This window comes from Phalacrocorax carbo, chromosome 5 (assembly GCF_963921805.1).
Source record: "Phalacrocorax carbo chromosome 5, bPhaCar2.1, whole genome shotgun sequence".
NCBI lineage: Eukaryota > Metazoa > Chordata > Aves > Suliformes > Phalacrocoracidae > Phalacrocorax > Phalacrocorax carbo.
In genome coordinates, this window is record NC_087517.1 from 56,448,903 (window position 1) to 56,472,167 (window position 23,265).

A 23,265-nucleotide genomic window follows, 5' to 3' on the forward strand; every position below is an offset into this window, starting at 1 on the left:
GTCCATTCCCCCATGTCCTCTCCATGTGACTCCATGTAAAAAGGGAGTCTCCAGCTTCTTTGTAGCTACCCCTTCAGTACTGGTATGTGGTGATGAGATCCCCTCTGAGCCTCCTTTTCTCAAGGCTGAACAAACCCAGTTCTCCCAGCCTATCCTCACATGGGCTTCCCAGTCCTTTGATCATCTTGGTGGCCCTTCTCTGGACCCCTTCCAGCCTGCTGGCGATCTGCTGGCGATGCCCTTTTTGATGCAACCCAGCATCCTGTTGGCCTTCCTGGCCGCAGCAGCACACTGTTTGCTCATGGTGAGCTTCCTGTCCACCAGGACCCCCAGGTCTCTTTCCACAGAGCTGCTCTCCAGCCAGGTGGATCCCAGTCTGTGCTGCACTCCCGGATTATGTGTTCCCAGGTGCATGACCTTACACTTGTCCTTGTTGAACTTCATAAGGTTCTTGTTAGCCCAATCTTCCAGCCTATCCAGATCTCCCTGCAGAGCAGCTCTCCCTTCTGGAGTGTCTGCTTCCCCACTCAACTTGGTGTCATCAGCAAACTTCATCAGGCTACACTTGATGCCGTTGTCCAGATCACTTATGAAGATGTTGAATAACATTGGGCCCAATATTGATCCCTGGGGGACTCCACTAGTGACAGGTTGCCACTTGGAAAAGGAGCTATTTATCACCACCCTTTGGGTGTGGGCCACTAAGATGATGTCATACAGTAATGTGGTCTTTTACCTTTCTAATTTTTTTTCCTATGATCAGAAAAATTTTAGTCTTCAGTTTTGAAGACATGGACTGTAATTTTTCTAAAGTTGCAAAATTAAGGAAATAGAATCAAATTTCACTTTTCAGGAACGTCCTCTTTTCTAAGAATTTCCTTGTCTTCCAAACTTTATCATACATTTTCTCCTCCTTAATTTCAAGTTACTTGAATGTGCTTTTTGTGAGTTAATAAAATCCTGATGGTGTCTCACGATATGCATCAAAAGGATTTGTGAATCAGCAGGTGATTTAAACTGTATTACTTGTGGAAATCTCTAATGATCCTCTGTCGTGGTTTAACCCCAGCTGGTGACCGATTCCCACACAGCTGCTGCTTGCTCACTCCCCTGCTGCAGTGGGATTGGAGAGAATCGGAAGGGAAAAAGTGAGGAAAACTCATGGGTTGAGATAAGACCAGTTTAATAATTGAAATAAAATAAAATAGTAGTAATAGTACCAATACTGATGAAAGAATATGCAAAGCAAGTGATGCACAATGCATTTGCTCACCGCCTGCCAATGGATGCCCAGCCAGTCCTTGAGCAGCAGTCCCCTGGCCGGCTTTCTCTTAGTTTATATGCTGAGCACGACATCGTATGTTATGGGATATCCCTTCAGCCAGTTTGGGTCAGCTGTCCTGGCTGTGCCCCCTCTCAGCTTCTTGTGTATCTCTAGCCTTCTCAGTTTGTAGAGCATGAGAAGCTGAAAAGCCCTTGATCTAGTGTAAGCAATTCTTAGCAACAACTAAAACATCAGTCTGTTATCAACATTATTCTCATGCTAAATCCAAACCACAGCACTACACCAGCTACTCGGAAGAAAATTAACTCTATCCCAGCCAAAACCAGGACATTCTGTGATGTGATAGTATATTCATCCTTCTATCTGTTCTTTTAATGACTGAATATATCTGTAGTGATTCTGTGGCATTTTCCGTATTAGTTTACCATTGATTTATTAGATCAGTTCTTAAAAGGATGTTAATTAACAATAAAATCCTTCCTGCCGATATTACTATTGGACAGTATAAATTATCTTCCGTAGTTCATCAAGACAGAAAAAAATATTGACTCAGTTGCAAAGAAACTTGCGGTTCCCATTTAACCTCATCGTTAGCGAGCTAGGTTAGAAGGAAGGACACTACACGAGAGCATGTCTGTTGGTTTACTGACCATTTAACTGTTAGTTTCAAACTTTTGTCTTCAAGCTTTTACAAGAAGTGAAAATATGATCTAATCTGATGTCATGCCAGCTGTCCCTTTAGCTGCCTCTATAAGCACAGGCTCTTGTGTTGACTGAGTGTAGTCACAGACATAGCTGGTCAAGAAAGTTACTGACAGTTACTGTATTCTGACTAAATAGGTAAACACTTCCGAATTCTCAAGGCTGTAGTTTTAAGGAGGATATGAGATTTGAGAGAATCACTTTTACTTTGTGATTTCTACGTAATAGTTAATAGGTTAAGATGCTAATTAAACTTCATGAGAGGGTGAAATTTTGACTTTAAGAAAGTCTCCCAGACAATGATTACAGTGGAGCAAGGATTTTACCACTACTCTGAGGCGGTACCCAACTTTTTCAAACTGTGGATAATGTTCAGTGTCTTGAAAAGATGGGTTTTTATGTGTATCAGCTTGTAGTGGGTGCTATTGCTTGTGTAATACAATTAGTTGGTATCATTCCAAATTCTTCCAAATTATGTCTGTATTACACTGCATTTTTCTTCCAATAAAAGATGTTTGTGTTTATCTGGTCTTGCAGGTGAATGTAAAGGGATCAGCCTACATGGAAGATAAATACTGTAGAAATGGCTCATAATAATTTATAGGACAGTCTGCCCTATGATAGCATGATTTTTTCTGGCATCTTATAAATTTGTTGTTAATGTTAGGTAGGCTCAATCGGTAGTTGATTCACACATTTCAAGATTCATCTGTCTGAGCATTTAAATTGCTCTAGAGGCAATCTATAAATTTGCTTGACTTCATATGAAAGGTCATCAGCATCAGCCATGTCCAAAAGTTAATTATTAAAACTTGGCTTTGACTTGAATACAAAATGAATTGAAAAAAAAAAGAAGTAATAATAGGTGAAGACATGCTAATTATGAGTTCTGCAAAAGGATCCATGCAGGCAAAAGTGCCTGTCTGTGTCAGTTACGCTATAGGATTGGAGACTGGATTGTAATTTTGTGGTTTTCCTGTGTTTAAATCAGCTAAGTTTCATCATACTGTTGGTTAGGTTAGTGCAAACAAATGATAGGCAATATGAAATTTGCAGACTTGCTTAATCAATACCTGAGAAATGTTTTAGGTTGCATTCTGATGGCAAGCAGTAAGGTGTTATCAAAGGATATCAGTGTCTGTCTGTCTGTCTGCACTCCCACCCACCCGTAGTATCATAAACAACATCCAGTTTGTAAGGTTATCTGGTTCCAGCCCTGCCACTCCTGAACCCAGCGCTAACTTAGAAGTTATATTAGATTCTCATGCAGCATGCTTTTATGTGTGGCTAATATTAGCCAGGTGTATTAACACTGTTTACATCTTGAAGGTCTTGAGTCTTTCTAAACTGCTGTAGTACATCAGCCTTAAGACAGTGGGTGACTATCAACATTTATAAATATTGCGTATGCATGCTGTGAAATGGTAGAATATGTGTTGCAGTATCTAATTTCAAAGAACCAATGTTTGAAGTGTGATTCTGTTATGAAAAGTCTGAATCTTAACGATTACAAACCAACAGCAAGCCTTGGAAAATGGTGTTCTGTAAATTTGAAATTCAGAATTATATTTAGTAGTCTATAGTGTAATTTAGTAATGATGGTAGTGGTAGATGCTAATGAATGTAATTTTTATGGGGATTTTTCATGTTTTCATACTTGCTTTAGTTTGGGGGTTCTGTTGATCAGTAATTGCATAAAATCAGAATAATACAAAACTGTTAAAATTAGAAGATGATTGCCAGGAAAATGCCATGATTTGTAACACAAAAAATTCGTAATGTTACTAGAAAAGTTGGCTTGACATTTCAAATGTGTGACATTGTACTAATACAAGTTATACGGCATTCGGAATTCATGTGGTGAAGCATCATAATCCTTTCCCAGTTTTTTTGGGGGTATTAAGTCTTTCTCTAGTGATAAAAGAATAAAAGGGACATGAAGAGTAGGGCGGTGTATCGTGACCTTTTATTAAGGTTTATTTATTGTGCCTGTTACACTTGGTGGAATTCTGGACAATAGAAATGCATTTATCAGTTGCTGTTTGGAGGAAATACAGGTGATTAACTACCAGGAGCCTTGGTTAGTTGATGTGTGTGAAGAACAACTGTGCCAGGCCTTTTCTTAGTCTGTGCTTCAAAAGGAAGGAGAACTTTCACTGCAACAAGTTCACTAGATCACTCTCACTGGAGACGCTATTGTTATCATTGTGTAAACAGGTATTACTGTTGAGCAAATGTTTGAAGGACATGAAAACAACAACAAAAAATTGTGTTCTAAATCTAAAAAGCTAACATTACAATATCTCTCATTCTAATCAAAATGAGGTACTGCTAATTTTCTTGTAGTATATCTATTTAAACACTGGGAAAGCTTCAAGAGAGTTGTAAGAATTAAATTATATTTGCAGAGAAAGATGGAGGGACCAGCAGAGAATGACAGAACAGAATAATTTAGGTTGGAAGAAACCTCTGGACCCAATCAGATCCAGCCCGTTCTGTTTAGAGCCAGACCAGCCTCGAAGTTGGAAGCAGCCTAAAAAGTTTGATTTGGTTGCTAAAGGCCTTATCAGGCCACATTTTGGATGTTTCCAAGGATGGAGATTCCACAGCCTTGCTAGGCAACCTTTCCAATGTTTGACTGCTCTCATTGTGGACAAAAATCTCCCCGTTAGCTAATGCCTTGCAACAGCAATTAGATATCTGTTGTGTGGGTTGTTTTGAAAAGTATTGCTTATTCTTAATGAATCCTATGAGGCAAAACACTTAAACTCTTACGTTTCAAATTCAAATAAACCACGGTGTTCTGCAAAGCTAATCGATACTGGCAGTGATTTCAGTTCTCTCTTCCCAGTCTTCCTCTCTTCCTAAGGACTGGAGCTGCAGATTTGCAGAAAGTCTTGGTTTTGTTTGTCTTCTCCTTGTCTGTGAAATTACTATCTGCATTTTGTGTAGTAATGGGACTAGCCTTCTGTTTCCCTGCTCTCACTATTCGAAGTGCAAAACTTGTCCCAAAATGCAATTGCTCAGATACTTAAGAAGTGTTTACTTTTCAGCTGAAATTTTTATTATTAGCAGGTAATATTTAGTCCATGCTCTTTAATTACAGCCAGAGGAGTAATTCATCTTCAGAAGGCCTAGTGAATTTATTCCGTCGGAAATAATAAAACATTTGTAAAAGTGCTAGATATAATGGGTAACTTAATTTCCTAAATAACCCTAGGGTGTTTCTGGAATATAGTCCTTTTTCTTAGTCTTAATTGTAGAGTGAGTTATTAATGACTAAAAGGCTGCAGATGAGAGCTTGCTGACAGAATAAAGCTGTCAATGTACTTTCATTTTTAAAGCTAACTGTGCATTTGCTTTTTTGCTAGCAGTCCTAGCCTAAGTGTCAAAGTTTAAACACACTGTTTCAGTCATGATTTAAAAGAAAATACTTTAAGATTAAAGCTAAATGTCGAGATTTGTGACAAAAATGGAGTTTGTTACTGTTATAATTAATTTATTATTTTCTTTGACATCTGCAAGTTCCTATTCCTTTCTTGGCATGATACTCAAAATTAGAATATAAGCTCATGTAAACCCGCTTCTTCAGAAAACAATATTCCTCAGGCCTTTTGTGAGAAAAAGATCATGATTGCTTTGTAGATATTAACACTGCAGGCTTACTGGAAATGCTTTCTCCTGGTCTCTGATTTCATTGGAAAAATGAAGAGATAGGAACTGCAAAGGTACTTCATTGGCCCACCTCTGTAGCAGAGGTCAGTTCGCACCACTCTAGGAAATGGACGCTGGTGCTGGTGCTGTGGGGTAGTTGATGGCCTAATACGTTGTCACAGTTTTTAATGGCTGTAGGGCTAGAATTTTTGTAGTAGGCAAGGCTTGAAAAAGTCCTTTCAGTGTAACATAAGTTGTCACAGCTTTCAGCTTGTCATTGGAATCGTTATGTTGGTCCCTTATATGTGACCTCCTGTAGCAAGGCATATTGAAAAAGGGTTGAAAAGTTTATAACACAGAAGACATCCTCTGCCGTTCATGGTCCAAGAGGGACTTAGCACAAGTGGTTTGTGACTTTGGTTGTGGGATTTTTTGTTGCTGGGGTTTTTGGGGGTTATTTTTTTTTGTTTGGGATGTTTTTTTGGTAGCGGCTTTTGTTTGGTTTTGTTTTATCTTTTAAGTCAAGGCATGTCCTGAGCTATTTACATTTTAAAGTTATTGGTGCATAAGCTGTTTGATTTTTAGCTGCCCTTTGCTTTACAGAAAGACTGTTACCTCTTCGGAATTTCATTACTTTGAAACCCCAAAATATTTCTTTATGCCTTATTCTTTTTCTGGGGGGACATCCTGCTGGGCTAGACGATCGGATCAAGTCTGTAAGAACAGAAATTGTTGGGCATTATTGGAGGAAAAACCCCAAATCTTTAAATTAAAAAAATGGACAAAGTGTTCATTCTTGGCTCTTTGATGTATAATTCATTTATTGGCCTTTTTTTTTTTTTTGTTCTCAGTATACGCACAATGTGTTAATATTTTGCTGCATTTTATGGGAATTTTAGTTTTAGATGTTGTTTACCTACATGTTCTTAACTAAACCCATACAAATTCAGAGCCTTAAGGAAGTGAGCTTTTGTTTAATTACTCTCTAATTCTAAGGCTCCCTAACAGCATCTCAGCCACGATCTTTCTGATTTCAAAATAAGGTCTCCAATTTCTTATTCCTTTTAAGATTTGTGATTTTTTAATAGATTGCTTCTTTGGACAGGGCTGCAGAATATGAGGCTTAGTAGGCATGAGACTCTCTAGAAATCGTCTTGTGGTTTTTGTACAATTAATTCAAATTAATTAATTCCTCTGGGGAGGAGGGAAGAGTTCCAGCTTCTCTTGAAACAAGATAAAGTAATTGTCTTTAATGGATAACAGTATTTCATAGAGGGTAGTGAAGGATCTAGATAGTACTCGGAGGGGAAAATTGATAGAAAATCCCGATTTTAATTTAACTCAGATGAAATACTAAATTATACTGTTTTACACAGGCCATGCAACAGAACAACTAAGGTTATATATGAGCCTGTGCATGGAGGTATAAAGAAAAATAATTGAAAAAATACCATTCTAGCGGAAAAACAGCATGCAACAAATGGCTTCCACAAAATCTCTCTCTGGTGTTTTCATCACCAGCAACATTTTAAATTATCTTACTGGTTCTGTTCTGTGAAATTTACAAAAATACAAATCAGTAATTTATCTTGTTTAATTTCTGTTATGTTTAAATAATCTGGTAACAGTCAGGTGTAAGTAATCATAAATTCAAGTGTGTGTCCCTAAGTAAGGATTGCAGCTAGTTTACTTTTAAAACATGAACCTGTTTAATAATTAAATGGTACAGTGTGCCATTGGCAAAGTCAACAAGAACGCAGGAAGGAGCTGAAAACATTTCTGGCTTCAAAAGTACCTAGGAAATACGTTTCATTTCTGGAGTAGTAGCAGCAAAGCATCAATATAAACAGTTCTGCCTTTTAGAGATAATAGAGATATTTTACTGAGTTTATCAATATTAATTTCTTTTTTCTTTTTTATTTTTTTTTCCTTTCAGCCATAATCAGCAGACCACGTCATTTAGACATCCTGTGACAGGACAGGTTTCTCCAGAAAATATTGAATTTATTTTGCGAGAAGAGTAAGTAGTTTTATACCCATGTCAAGAGATATAAAAAGTAACATATTTACCTACAGTAGTTTAGTAGTTTGACAGTTCTTCCGGTATTGTAGCAAAAATGTGATAGAGATGGTTTATGCTTAAAAGTTTACTTCTCATTGTGATAGTACGTTTTTGATTCTAGTACTGTTCCACGTTAGGGCTTGAGAGAAAATCTTTACCAAATATTTAAAAAACAAAGAAAAATAAACCAAATAAACAATACAGACAATATAAATAGGATACTTAAATGCTAATGCTTCAGCGTTATATAAATATAAAATATGCAGAACATAAATGTAAAATGTCTTTAGAACAAACTGGAAGGTTTGTACTGAAATTGAAATATACAAAATATTACTAGCTTCCATTGCAAATCCTTGGTTTTCTTATGTTTTAGATTTTCTACATTCCCTGTCTTTGGCTGGTATTTATTGAAAAATGTTTGGTTAGGCATTCTTCTATTTATTCTAGAGAAACAGAATAATATATATTAATTTCTACGCTTTGTCTTGATTTTCTGCTTAAAAAAAAAAAAGAAAAGAAGAAATGCATGTCTTCACACCGGTGTTCAAACTAGATTGCTCCTGCAATCCCTTCTGTAGTGAGATGACTGTGGGTATCTTCCCTAGACAAGGTCTAGAAGAAAGTTCTACATCTCTTCTAAAACCACTCCAAAGGGCAAGAGGAATGGGACAACAGCAGATAGCTTCTCCTGTTCCAGCCTAGTCTTCCAACAGTTTTAAGGAGACTCTAGCCCTTCATGCATCGCAGAGGCTGGGCATCATGCTGTGATGGCCTGCATGTGGTGGTTTGTGCGGCTGCCTGCACGATCCTGAACACTTTATGTTTCAAATTATGAGAGACTTAATTTGCTTTACATCTTATTTAAAGCAGTATAGGATTCAGAGGATGAGGCCCAGAGAAGGGCCATGCGAGACTCCCAGGAGACTGAGGCTTTTCTGGCAATGCCTTCTATTGTGGACTTGGAGAGGAAAGGAGGAGTACAGCGTGACTGTACAGTGCTCTGCTCAGAGCTTCTGGTACAGCCCTGAGCAGTGCTTCTCATATGGCTTAAAAAACAAAGCAACCAAACAAAACCAACAATAGCAACAGAACGCCAGCAAAAAACCCCAACTAAACAGCTGCCTTCCCCCAAGCCCAAAGCAAATCCAAGGGCCGATCCTATGTCAAGGCCCGTGCTGAGAACCAGCATGAAATAGAAGGTTGAACATATTTTTGCAGTGTGTGGGAGAGGCCTGTGATTAGGTACAAAGACTGTGGGATAGCTACTGAGCTGGAGGTCACCCCAGGTGTTACATGGTATGCGGGTGGCTTGCTGCTCAGCGGGGGTTTGGCTCCACACAAGCATGCAAACAAACTGCTTCAAGTCATTTAGCGAGGAGAATAGGTATCTTACAATGGAGTAAATCTCAAAGACAATATAGATGACAGCCACTGTGCATCTGTGTTCCAGCTTCCATCTGTTAATTAGTTTTTGTTTAATCTATTGCAAAGGTTTGATCAAATTTAATAGAAAATTTGTACATGTGTAAGGGAAACATGTACATGTGTAGGTGTTTGGATAGAACTCTTTAGAGTGCCTCCCTGGATTAGTCATTCTTCCCCGGGCTGTTTCTGGTCTTGCAATAGTAGTAGCGGATAAAATATTAAGAGCAGAATTGAAAGAACAACTTGCTGGTGGCACGTGGTTTTGGTGATCCTTTGTATAGGTTAGAAACTTTTTTGGAAGAGAAATGAAGGTGTTTATCTGGAGGGCAGTCAGATGAACAGGCATAACTTGTATCTAGACTTCAGTTACTCACACTGAGATGGTATCAAAAGTGGGAAAATTATCTTACAATTGAGAGACAGGTGGTTTTTATTCTAAAAGGAGGGAATGGCTAGGGGGATACAGAGAGGAGTGTGGGTTTGTAGTGATAGCTCAGGAAACAGTCTGTGCGAGAACATTTTTCTAAGCTTTATTATTGGCCTGAAGTACATACGAAGTGTTTTTAAAAGTGGATGGTTTTAATATAGGAGTTCAAATTACTTTAAAGATGTCATTTTCAAGTGTGTGGGGTGCTCTGATGTCCCTAGTTTTGTACTGCTTCTATTCAACATTGTAGGTTTTACATGGATGCTGTTCATCACTGTCATACCTGAGTTCCTGTCGAACTACATCCACTTTGATATACATGGATGTCTCTGCTGAAATCAAAGGAGCTGTTAACACCTCCCTGTCCTTAGGCCTAGGAACAGCAAAGGGGCTATGCTGTGTTTTCAGTTCTCTTCCCTCAGGCATCAGGGGTTTGTATGGAATCAGTGCTGTTGATCGTGTATTAGTTTGCAATCAGTGTTGTAGATTGTATCTTGTGATGAAATTACTTTCACAAACAGGATGCAGTTGGAAAGATGGTCTCTGGATTTGCATGGTCTGTGGAAACTTTCCTTCATGGGATCCTTTTGACCAAGAGTACTTTCTTCTATATCTGAAGAATCCTGTCTGAAGTAGTAGCACTCTTAAGGGTTTCATAAACGGCAATTTGTTCTTCCCTGCTGTTGTGACGCGATTTATTACTTACAGGTTGATTTTAATTTAAGATTAGGGCCAAAGCCAGGAGATGTCACCAGATGTTTACTGGGGGCTAGTGGGGAGATTTAAGCACAAACTGGTTCAGGCTGCAACAAACATATCTATTAAAAGGGCACATTTAATATCAGAAAAGTAATTTACAGTAATCTAGAAATGATGAATGTATGGACTGCTCTGGCCATTTCTCATCCGGGAAGGAATGTTCTGGCAAGAAGAATTGAAAAGAAGTTTTGGAAAATGATGTCAACAAATGATGTAATTCTAGTTTGATTGAGTCAGTTATGAACCAGACACCCTGCCTCACTTAACCAAATGAGAACTAGATACGTTCAGTAGAAGGCTGAGACTGTATTTCACTAACCTTTTCCTAAGGCATCTCCCCTTTTAAACAATATCACATCAGTCTTGCTTTTTAAGCCAAACTCTGATTTCCTCAACTCCATTGTAACTGGAGGTTAAAAACAGAGAGGATTGCTTGGAACCTGTTACTTGTAAATTACATTGTCTATTGATCCTTAGGCTATATTCTTTCTTCTTAAAGGTGTTCTTATTTAGATTTTTTTGAGAAGCAGTGATGATAATTCCTTATTTCCTAACCCATTCTTAGCTGCAACCACTGTCAAATCCCCACTTCTCATTCTGTTTTCCAAGCTTAGAAGCTTTGGTCACTTAGTGTGTGGGACGTGTTCTGGACCCTTCAGTAGCCCTGCTTGAGTGCTACCTTTTCAGCATCAGGCTTTTAGATTTGTCTTTTATCTGATGGAGTGACCAATTATTATAGCTGAATGCATAGATTCAGTGTATAAGCCCATTGTTTTTTAATAATATTTAATTATAGTTTTTCTTCTCTATTCCTTTCCTAATAATTCTTAACATACTTTGCTGCTAGTCATTCTGCTAAGATTAAACACACTCTTGTTTTGAGCTAAAAAAGCTGCAGAGATGTTTTTAATTTCTGCCTTCTTTGAATTAGTTTTCTGTTGTTGACACTGAACTCGGTTTGGCATTTTATCACATAGTTACTCATATCTGAAGATTATTTTTCTATCTGTTCCCACCAGCATTTCAGTTTTTGTCCAGATTAATTTTTGTCCACTATTGACTTGGTCATCTCACAGTTTTCAGGATCACCTGTAAATAATTTCAACACCTTGGCTGTATGGGAAGTCCCTTTGATAATGTCGCTCCATTTAATAACTGTATCTTAGTTTCTGTGCTTTACTTTCATGTTTTTAATGAACCCTTAATCCACAAGGGGACTATTTTTAAACAACCAATGGAAAACTGAGGTTGGGGATGAGGCTGCTGGACAAGTATTAGATCTAGTTTAACCGTATCATTATACACGCATTTCTCAAAATTTTTGATAGAATTACTTAGGGTGTAATATTGAGATTTTTTCTGTCTTTCTTTAAATAAGTTCTTCAAATAACTGACAGCAGTGTATCTAATTGCATCTGTTGTTAAACACTAGTAGTTGTATATTAGAAGTTTTACAATATATTTGTGGTAGTATTATGTTTGCAAATGAGAAGATAGTACTTTAAAGTTAAAAAAGATAATGAAGAATGAACAGTTGCAATGGCAAGGACCAGCAGGAGGAAGAGATTTCCCCTGAAGCCTGAGGCGCCCTTGCAGAACTGCTTCACAGCTCTGCAGGGAGGCACCCATTTGCCACCTTGATGTACTCTCTAGAGAGGTGGCTGCTTACTGGGGGCTCACATCAGGGATGTCACCAAGAAACTAGCAAGTCTTCTACAGTCCACTGACTGGTATCTGCTGCTGTTGTTTCATGTGGGCACCAGTGATACAGCCAGGAGCAGTCTGAGGAGTATCAAGAAGGATTACAGAGCCCTGGAAGTGGTGTTAAGGGACTCTGGAGGACAGAGTTTTTTCATCAGTCCTCCCAGCCAAAGGGAAGGGGATGAAAGGGACAGTCTAATCTGGCGAATCAACAAATGGTTACAGGACTGGTGCCACAGCCAGGGGTTCAGCTACTTAGGCCGCGGGACTTGCTTTGAGAAGTCTGGTTTACTGGGGGCTGATGGGGTCCATTGTCAGACAAGGGGAAGAGCATCTTCAGTCATAGGCTTGCCAAGATGGTGAGGAGGGCTTTAAACTAAAGATGCTGGGGGAGGGGAACCTCAATTTATCCCACTCCTGCCAGTTTGATGCCAGTGCTAGCAATAGATACCCAGAGCCTGGAGAAGGATCACAGGTGAGCAGGAGAGCACCTGAAGAGCAGCACAAAGGAATTTCAGGCACTCCAACTAGTCAGCTTCATTGAGGGCCCAAATTAAATGGCTTTATGCAAATACACATAGCATGGGGAATAACCAAGAGGAGTTAGAGATGTGCACACACCTGCTGGGCTATGATCTTATTGGCATCATAGAGACATGGTGGGACGGCTGCTGTGACTGGAGTGCTGGAATGGAAGGATAGAGGCTCTTTGGGAAGGACAGGCAGGGGAGATGAGGGGTGTCGCCCTCTATGTCAGTGACCAGACAGAGTGCATGGAACTCTGCCTGGGGATGGATGAGATGCTGACCAAGAGCTTATGGGTCAGGATAGAAGGGAGGGCAGGGACAGGTGCCATTACAGTGGGGGTCTGCTACGGGCCACCTGACCAGTGGATGAGACCTTCTTTAGACAGAGAGTAGCAGCCTCATGTTCACAAGCCTGTGACATTATGGGGGCCTCCAACCAACCTGGTATCTGTTGGAGGGGCAACACAGTAAGGCGTAAGCAATCTGGGAATTCCTGGAATGTGTTGATGAATAAGGAGCTTCTGGTCAAACTCAAAACACAAAAAGGAAGCCTACAGAGGGTAGAAATAAGGACAAGTAGCTTGGGAGGAATACAGAGAAATTATCTGAGCAGCCAGGGATCAGGTTAGAAAAGCTAAAGCCCTGACAGAATTAAATTCAGCCAGGGCAGCAAGAAAATGTTGGTGATAAAAGGAAGACTAGCAAAAATGTAAGGCTTCTCCAGAAGGAAACAAGAGGTGTAGTTACCTGGGATATGGAGAAGGCTGAGGTACTCAATGACTTGCCTAAGTGTTCAAGCCCATGTTGCAGAAGGCAAAGGCAGGGATGGGGAGAATGAAGAACCACACGCTATAGGAGATGATCAGGTTTGAGACCATCTAAGGAACCTGAAGGTCCACAAGTCCCTGGGACCTGATGAGATGTATCTGTGAGTCCTGAGGGAACTGGCGGATGAAGTTGCTAAGCCACTATCCATCATACTTGAGAGGTTGTGGCAGGCTGGTGAACTTACCACTGACTGGAGAAGGGGAAACATAACCCCCATTTTAAAAAGGCAAAAAAGGAAGACCTGGGGAATTACAGGCCACTCAGTCTTGCCTCTGTGCCTGGCAAGATCATGGAGCAGATCCTCCTGGAACTATGCTAAGGCATCTGGAAAATAGGGTGATTGGTGACAGCCAGCATGGCTTCACTAGGGGCAAATTGTGCCTGACAAATTTGGTGGCCTTCTATGATGGGGTTACAGCGTTGGTGGATAAGGGAGGAGCAACTGATATAATCTACCTGGACTTGTGCAAAGCATTTAATACTATCCCACATGCAATCCTTGTCTCTAGATTGGAGAGACATGGATTTGACAGATGGACCACTTGGTGGATAAAGAATTGGCTGGATGGCCGTACTCAAAGAGTTGCAGTCAACAGCATGATGTCTAAGTGGAGACCAGTGATGACTGGTGTTCCTTGGGGGTCAGTATTGGGACGAATGCTGTTTCATATCTTTGTTGGCAACATGTACAGTGGGATTGAGTGCACCCTCAGCACGTTTGTCAATGATACCAAGCTGTGTGGTGCGGTCGGCATGCTGGCGGGAAGGGGTGCCATCCAGAGGGACCTTGACAGGCTTGAGAGGTGGGCCTGTGTGAACGTCATGGCATTCAATGAGGCCAAGCGTAAGGTCCCACATAAGGATCGGGGCAATCCTAAGTACAAATACAGGCTGGGGGAGAATGGATTGAGAGCAGCCCTGAGGAGGACTTGGGGTGTATTGGTTGATGAGAAGCTCAACATTACCTGGCAGTGTGCACTTGCAGCCCAGAAAGCCAGCTGTATCCTCGGCTGCAACAAAAGAAGCGTGGCCAGCAAGGCGAGGAAGGCAATTCTGCCCCTCTACTCCGCTCTGGTGAGACCCCACCTGGAGTATTACATCCAGCTCTGGAGCCCTTAGCACAGGAAAGACATGGAGCTGTTGGAGCAGGTCCAGAGGAGGGCCACGAAAATAGTCAGCGAGTTGGAGCACCCTCCTATGAAGAAAGGCTGAGAGAGTTGGGGTTGTTCAGCCTGGGGAAGAAGAGGTTCTGGGGAGACCTTATAGCAGTCTTGCAGTACCTGAAAGCGGCCTACAAGAAGACTAGAGAGTTACCTTTTATAAGGACATGTAGTGATGGGACAAGGGGTAATGGCTTTAGACTGAAAAAGCGTAAATTTAGATTAGATATAAGGAAGAAATGTTTACGATGAGTGTGGTGGAACACTGGACCAGGTTGCCCAGAGAAGCTGTGGATGCCTCATTCCTAGAAGTGTTCAAGGCCAGGTTGGATGGGGCTTTGAGTGACCTGATCTAGTGGAAGGTGTCCTTCCCGTGACAGGGGCGTTGGAACTAGATGATCTTTAAGGTCTCTTCTAACCCAAACCATTTTATGTTTCCACGAATCTACATATGTGGAAATATAGATACTCTATATGCATATAATAGGAGCTTAAACCAATGAGTGTTACCCTCTTTTTTTGCCTGTTTTTTGTGCAACTCATAAAGCCTGTGTATCTCCTCTGGGGAGAGAGCCATCTTGTCTATTGCATTTGGTTACTATAGCAGCAAAAATATCAGGTGGAGAGAAAGGAGGAAGCTCAAACAGCCCCAAAATAAACATCTGCCGTGTTTACATGTATAGAAATACTAAGACAGTTAATTTTTTATCTAGTTGAATAGGAGATTTACTAGTATTAAAACTAAATTGACATGATGTTATTGTGTTGTGTTTGGTTTCAACAAAATAAACTTCTTTAGTTGCTGGTATGAATGTGGATCTTCTAAGTCGACTAATCTTTGTGATCCTTTAGAGGAAAGGAATGTGTTCTCTCGTGAGTATTTCATTTTCAATATGGGCTACTGGTGTAATAATTTTTTTCGTGTTCAGTGGGTTTTTTGGGTGGTGGGGTGTTTTTTTTGTTTGTTTGTTTTTAAATCAAGCAGGTATTGGCCATGTAATTCTTTTAGCTGGTAAATGTGATTTCTGTAGATGTACTAGTACTATTTAAGTAGAGCAGGGAGTTGCTTGGCAGGAGATGCTATATAGAGTGTTATTTTTGAGTATTTTAAAAAGATTTACAAGGCACTAGATTTCCAAATGTACATACTGCAATTCTGCATGTGTATGCACACACCTAGGGGAGGCAGTAAGAAAACTATCCTGAAAATAGACAAAAAACCAGTGTCATGAACACAGAATGGGATGTCCTGAAAAACAGGTATTATCAAACATGTTTAGTAATAGTGATTCTGAACTAATGTTTCTGAAGGCACAGAGTTAATGCTATAGTCACTTATTTTTAAAGATTAATCTGTAAACACTATTAGGCCAGTGTTAACTCCATTAACATTCTGGGATGTTTCAGGTAATTCTGCATATTCTGCATATTTTATTTGCTTTTAAAAATAGAGTGAGAATATTAACTAGTTGTTAAGAGACTTGAATACTTGAGTTTCTTTATGTTCTGATTTCATGCAAATCTATTTTATCCTTGGACTACTATATAAGAGTACTTAAATTATTTTTCAGTATTGTTTGGTGTTTTCTGTTACATCTTACGTACAGAAAGGTTGGATCACTGGTGTTTGCTGCCAAAGGCTTTTTTGGGGAGAATAATAATGTATTTTCTCTTTCGGTGTATTTACCATCTCCTTTGCTGGCTATGTGAGTTCTTCCACAGGGCAACAACCTCACATTTTTTTAAAAAACATTTTTCTCATTGTGAATTTGTTCTTTTCCCAGTTGAAGTTCATAATTAATCTTGGTACTAGTAGAAAAGGAAAGCTTGATTTATCGGCAGGGATTGTTTTCAGTAGCAAGTGGGAGAGAAGTTGCTAAACAGCCAAATTATAAATGCTTAGAAATTATGCATTTGTTCTTCTGTATCGCATTATGATTTTCTGATAGTGACTGTCTTGTTAAATGTATAAAGCTAATCTTCCTCTGTAGTTCTCCTACAATTTATTTTTTAACTGTATTATGTTTAATCTACTGTGAAACAGTATCTTATGGAATAGTGAAAATCTGTTCAGAGTTTGCCTACCCTCACTGGTACATTAAAGCCATTCCTCTGGGGTTATTTCTCTTTTTTATATTAAAGTTTTTGTTGGAAATATTTTGTTGGAAAAATTAATTCCAGTTTGTTGAAACTTAAATTTTATTTTCCATTTTTGTCTTTCCTGAGAAAGTTAGATCTCTGTGAAATAGCTACTCTATAAAATGAATAAATATAATCTAATCAGATTATCTATAGTCTGGAAAGCCTACAGATTTTCTGAATGTATCATATTTATCAAAAATAACATGTATCATGTGACTGTCCTACAGTATAAAACTCAATAGTTTGTGGTGTAGACATTGTAAAGAATCTACACCTCAAGGAAGAAGAGAAAGTTTTTGTCTTCTAAGGCCAAACATTTACCTTGGATATGTGTTGTTTTCATACTTTTGCAGCTCATTTCTAGTGGCCCTTTTAATGATATAAAATCTAATACTTTAGATTCATTTTGAGAAGGCAATGCAGAAGACCATCACATGTCTGTTAATGTTACTCCCTCCTTGAAATGCCTGTTCTCTGTTTAGTTACCTTGAGCGGGGAAATAGAACCTTTTTGATAAGTGAATATTAGGAAAAGGCAAGTAAGACCGTTTTGCAAGTAAAATGCGGGCGCATTGTAAGTCTTCATTTTCTACCTGTTTTGAAAGTTTATGAAATGGAAAGGGAACAAATGAGGATGAGTCAAAAGCAGATAATAAGATTGTCTGACCAACAGAAATAGCTTAGGCAGGCAGCGTTATATACGGGAAGCACTTTAATCTGCTCTTCGAAACTGGATATTCCTAAAGGTGATTAAATGCTGAAGTAGGATAGCTGGCCCATAAGAGATAAAGCAAATTGACTCAAACTGATGTGATGAAGCTCTCATGCATTAAAGACTGGCCAGGGATTTTAGCATCTTGTTGTAGTTTGTTCTCATATCTTGGACCCGAACTTAGATAAAAAAGCTAGAAAGAAGGGATTTATGCCACATAAGCAAGGCATAAAGGAAATGGGATCAAAGTTGCGTTCCTTCCTTGCAAGCGTAATTGAAACTGTGGCCACAAAATAGGAAAATGTGCTTTCCCTGCCACCAAATCAACTATAAAAGCTTTTGGGCAGGTAATTGTTCAGGCTGTAACTGAGGAAGAGCAGTGGTGGCAAACACCTTGTCCTCTGTTAAACCCTCTGTTGAGCTACTACAATCGCAAAGTCGTCTTCTCTGTTCTTCTGAGTGATAACTGCTCAGAATTACTGTTTTCTGTTTCATTCAGAATTGGATTGAATTTCAGTGGTAGCAACAGTAATGTTTGGTGCGGCTTGCGTGCCTTGTCTTTTTTTTTTTTAATGGTTTTGGAGACTTATTGAGATGCGAAAAGGAGAATCATAAGTTGTTAATAGTTTGGGGTTTTTTGGTTTTTTTTTTTTCTTATGTAACTGTATTGATACATGGTCCTAAAATACAATTTGCTAAACTGTTGTTAATGATTTTTGAAAATACTACCTGTGGGTTTAATTCACAATTTGATATCAAGCTTGGCTGCTGAGTCTTCTCTTCATAACATGCATATGGGATTCCACAAGATTTTGCACTTCCATTTATCCTCTCATTTCTTCATCTGGGCCACTGTACTGAATTCTTACTTGTTGAACAGGTTCTTATGGTAGGATTGATCTCACTTATGGTTTAAATGGGTATCAGCATCTGAGCTAGTTATCAAGATTTCTTGAATCTTATTATGTCTCAGAAGTTATTTACTTCTAACAATATCTGCTATGCATTACACCAGTTCACTTAAAAGGTATTTTAATACTTCACATTGTAGTATGAATCATATTTTGGGCAGATTCAAAGATCTAACATTAAGTTAGTGAAAGACTCTCACTTTGTTTTTAAATGGGAAGCCTGTTATTGCAAAGTGCAGGCTCTTACGCTTCCCACCCCAGTACTGGCTCTTCCACATGTTGGCAGCTAAGCCTCTAAATTGGGCACAGTTTAGTTTCTCTACATTAGCCTTATCTTCTCTGAGTGCTTTTTGTTATATCTTGATTTTTCTGTTGGATTTACAATTTGGCAGGTTTATTCCCCCTGCCACATTGACAAATACCAATCATCAGATGTCACTGGCAGCATCTGCTTGAGAAATACCTGTAATCAAAATAATAGGAGTGGTGCAAAGGAAGTTGCAGTTGCATGGGAGGTGTTTGACTAGTCTGTCATTCATTTGCTCACTGTGAATCTTAAATATAAAAAGGCAAAGCTGACTGTTTGAAACAATATGCTTTAGATTATCTGTTTTTGTTTGTCTTCTAGACAGAATTCATCTATGTCCAAGCAACAAATAAACCAAAGACCTTCAAGCATGGTCAGTGAAACGTCCACTGCAGTAACTACATCTGCTGTTGATACAAAACCTGGCTTTAAGGTAAAGAAAAAAGGCTATTGTTTCAGCTTGATGATTAGAACTTCTGTCGCTTTAAATCTGAAACTTTTTAAATGCTATTTTAATAGGACCGTGGGTTTAGCCTGGAATTCTAATAAGTTACCTCAAACAAGAGGTAATATCTTATACCCAAGCAAAAACCTTTTTACAGCGTAGGAGTACCATATCCCCACATGACAGTGTTGAATGATAATTTGAAAAATAGTGACTATTGTGACATGTAAAATTTGAGAGGCTTCTTAAGAATGGAAGTATTACTCGTATTCCAGCAAGTCTTTTGATAGTCCAGTGTATATGGCAATAAGTGCTGCAGAATACCAGGAATCGTTATTTGCAGTTCTTAGTTTTCCATGAAACCTTACTGCTGTTCCTCCTCTTAGTAACAACTTAGATACTTTTCTGCCATCACTGTAGTGCACAAACAATGCAGTTTACGCATAGAATCCGTTATTTGGCATTGATGAAGGGATTGTGTTTATTATTGCACAAAATATAATAAAATGGTGTACTTGAGGGATCACCAACTATTTTTATGCTGCTTTGACCTTATAATAAATTACACTACAGTGAGAATGGGAGTGGGCTGGATAAAAATAAGCAAAACAATATTGGAAGAATTAGCAGAGATAAGATAGATTTCTTAACTTTGACTGTAGTTTTTAAACTTCTCAGGCTTTTTTTTTTTTTAATGTGGAAGTGTGAAGCCTGTTAAGTAATTGAGTTGAAGAAAGGACTTTGCCAAATTGTTTGCAAAGATACTTTTGTTGAGTTGGAATCACTTAGAACCTTTTTCTAATGTTTTGAATTTCTTGGGTGAATATTGGAGAAGATGAAAATAATTTCATGAAACGATAAAAAACCCAAACACTAGAAAAAAAATATTTTTTTCATCCAAAGCGTATAGCTTATTGGACCAACACAAAGATTGTCATGTGTCAAATCTCAAGAATACATTTATCTTTAAAGTGCTAGTTGAAATTATCACTGAAAACAGTAAACTTAGGTTATCTGCATTACTTGATACATTTATTTTTGATATTCTAACAGTTGAACTCACGTACTTGGGCGTTTGTGTTTACTGTATTTGTCCTTATTCTGAATTTTTTAAGCCAGCATTAGAGGGAGAAGGCTCATTTTTTCACTCTTAAAACCAGCAAACTTAATAGGGACCTAATACTCTGCTTTGAGCTGGGGATTTCTCCAGTGATGCGGTTGGCTTTAACTTACCCAGGATCACACTTCTGCCAAAAAGAATGCATTCTCTGGCACTGGCTCCCTTCAACTGCTTCAGTTTTTCATGTGTTTGCACTGATCTAACCAGGCTTTGCAAAACAGTGATATCAAAGGTGGTGACTGGGTACAACGTACAGGGCTGCCCTCATTCTAGAGGCTAGTTCACTGGAGACATCAGAACCACACAGCTGTAGGTGAGGGTAATGCTCTTTCCATCACAGCTTGGAGAATATCCAGAATACACCTCCCAAAACTTCAGTTGGTCTGTTTTTGGTCCCTGCTTCTATTTATTTTGCAGTCCAGTGGCCACGCATGCTTCTGGCAGGCTCCCAGGTGTGGGTTTTTTTTTTTAAATACATGGCAGCTTTAGGCTTTGAATAGAGGTCTCATAGGGGGCTTGCCTGTACTTTTCTTCTCCACCAAGTTTGTTTATATAAGATCCATCCTGCTGCAGGCCCTCAATAAATACTTTACTGGAGTTTAAGACAGAGAACCATCATCATCTTTTATATATACGCTTCGTTTCATCATTGCATGCTTTTCCAGGCTTGAAATCACTGGTTTTGTTCTGTAGAGTCAGAAGGAGATCTGTTAACTTCCTTCACAGCCTAACACAAAATTAATTCAAGTAAACTAGCAATGAGAACAAAAGCTGTAAAGTGTGTCCTCTATTTTGAGGTTGATTTTAGGCATCTTGAAAGTAGATTTTAAGATCCTTTTATCTGTTTCTAAATGCTTTCTTCCATGAATTCCATAATCAGGCTTTCAAAGCGTAAGTTCCCAGATGCAGACTTGAGACACAATCATGAAGCCAGAGACATGTTCTGTTTGTCATGGCAAAGGTCTCTAGCTAGCCATAGCTAATTATTATCTTTTATGAAATGCTTTCATAATTTTGTCCTGCAAATGCCATCACAGAACTGTGTAGGTTTAGTGTTGGAATCCTGGCCTAATTCAAACTGATTTTTGTATAGAGCTATGCACATTGAAGTAGTACCAAATCAGAAAGTGCAGGAACGGGTACATGGCTTTCCACTTGATTCTTCTGCAGAAGGTTGACAGCTAACAATTGCTACATTTGGGGTAGAGGGGGAAGGTAAGCTGCCAACTGTACAGCAGGTTTGTCGTTCTCAGTTCAAGATGAAAGAGATGATGACTTCTGGCTTGCTGGTTGCAGTGCTCAAGTCTGAGGTTGAATTGAATAAGAATTCTGAAATAAAAAGCAATTGTTTGGAAAGAGAATTTCACATGTTCTGTCCAACACTGTCAGTTGTACAGTATACAGCAAGAGGAACGTGTTGGAAAGAAGAAGAAAAATGAGACTTATACTTATCGAAATGTCATTATGTTTTATTGATGTGCATATAAATATATTTGTAAGTCGCCTGAGATGGGCAGTGTTGCAGAAGTGCACATAGATTCTTGGGGTGGGCCCCACCATTTTGATGCTGGCACTGTCTGAATAAGTCATCTGGAAGACTTTAGACCAAACGCAGTCTACTTTCCTTTTGAAATTTGAGGGTTATGGAGTTGAGGGAATAAAAAGCAAAAGGGCATGCTGATAAACCACAGTCGTTCTCTCTCCCAAAGATCTGCGTGTTCATAGCCAATTCAATTGCATTAGAAATGGCTTGTAATATGGTTAATATTGATTAAAAATTAAGGATATGGAGGAATAAAGGTCTGATTCAGTTTGAGAGTAAGGTACATTTGGAATTTAGTGTGTTAAAGCATCTGATGATGTGAATGGAAGCTTGTAAATGTTACTGCGCCACACAGTAGCAATATGGCCAAGTCAGAAGCATAAAGGAGAGTAGTATAATGTATTTATTACCATCTACATTTTGAGAGTGTGTTTTGGATGGATTCTGGGCAAGAGAAGTAATTGAATTGTTGATGATGCTTATAGTGCTAGTATTTTTCCAAGATGAGCTGGTGAGGATTACAAGAGGTAAATAAAGAATGTGTCTAGCAGTTGAGAGAAACAGGTAATTGTGACAGGTATGCGATTGTGCCAGCTCTGTGGGACTATGCGGAGCGGAACACAGGGATTAGTTCAGGGCCAATGAATGCTCAATATTAAGAACAGGAATCTCTGAAAGTTTCAATTTCTGCTATTGGAAAAATAAGGATTTTGTCTAATTTACTTAGAGATACTGAAAGGATTTGTGAGTTCATTTTTTAGTGAAACATTGTGATTTTTTCAATGAAAGAGTTTATGACCTAAACAGGTGAGGTTTTCTGGGCTGTTTGTTTTTTTGTTTTCTGGATTTGGGTTTTGGTTGGTTGGTTTCTCTGTGTGTTTTTTTGTTGTTTGGGTTGTTTTTGTTTTTAATTCCTTGTAGATGGAAAGTTACGTGTTCTCTTACGTGTATCTATATAAGCATATTTTTACCAAGATAGAGTCTTCCTTTTTGCTATTTAGAAAATCTGTTCCAAATGAAAGGCTGTCTGAATTTTTTTTATTGTCCAGTTTTAAAAGAAAAAAGTTACATTTTATAATTAAATTAGCAACTTTCCTTCTCAGCTGGAGGCTACTGTAAGGAAGAAGATGACACAGTGATGAAAAAGGGATTTGAAAATTTTGGTCTTGACATTTTGTTTTTTTGCAAAAACTTACGAGTCATTCACAAAAAAGCCAGCGTAACAAATGTACTGAAGTCAAAAGTGACGACTTTGTCTTCAGTGGAACAGGCAGCTGCTCTGACCTGCATTTTTCAACACATGACAATAATATCAGAATATTTGAAGCTAGGAAAAGACTACTGCAGTACAGACAAATAGTTTTAAAAATATACCTTTTCTTTTAAACTAACTTTTTATTCTAGCCCGTGGAAGCAAAGCCTGATATTCAGAATCTGTTATGCGTTGTTTTATTCCAGAACAGAATGAGATGATTATTACTACAGGTGATAAGAAAATTTTAATTACATAAAGCACCGTAAATGATTTTTTTGTTTCTGTTAAGGGTATTGTA

General features: G+C 38.7%; 1 protein-coding gene across 1 annotated transcript in view; it reads left to right on the plus strand.

The window, feature by feature from the left end:
• PLEKHA7 (pleckstrin homology domain containing A7) overlaps positions 1 to 23,265 on the plus strand; it is a 171,783-nt gene that overhangs the window by 84,968 nt on the left and 63,550 nt on the right. Inside the window, exons 4-5 of the mRNA XM_064452616.1 lie at positions 7,578 to 7,661; positions 18,926 to 19,037. Of these exons, the coding sequence (XP_064308686.1) occupies positions 7,578 to 7,661; positions 18,926 to 19,037 (196 nt within the window). The remainder of the gene's footprint in view (positions 1 to 7,577; positions 7,662 to 18,925; positions 19,038 to 23,265) is intronic.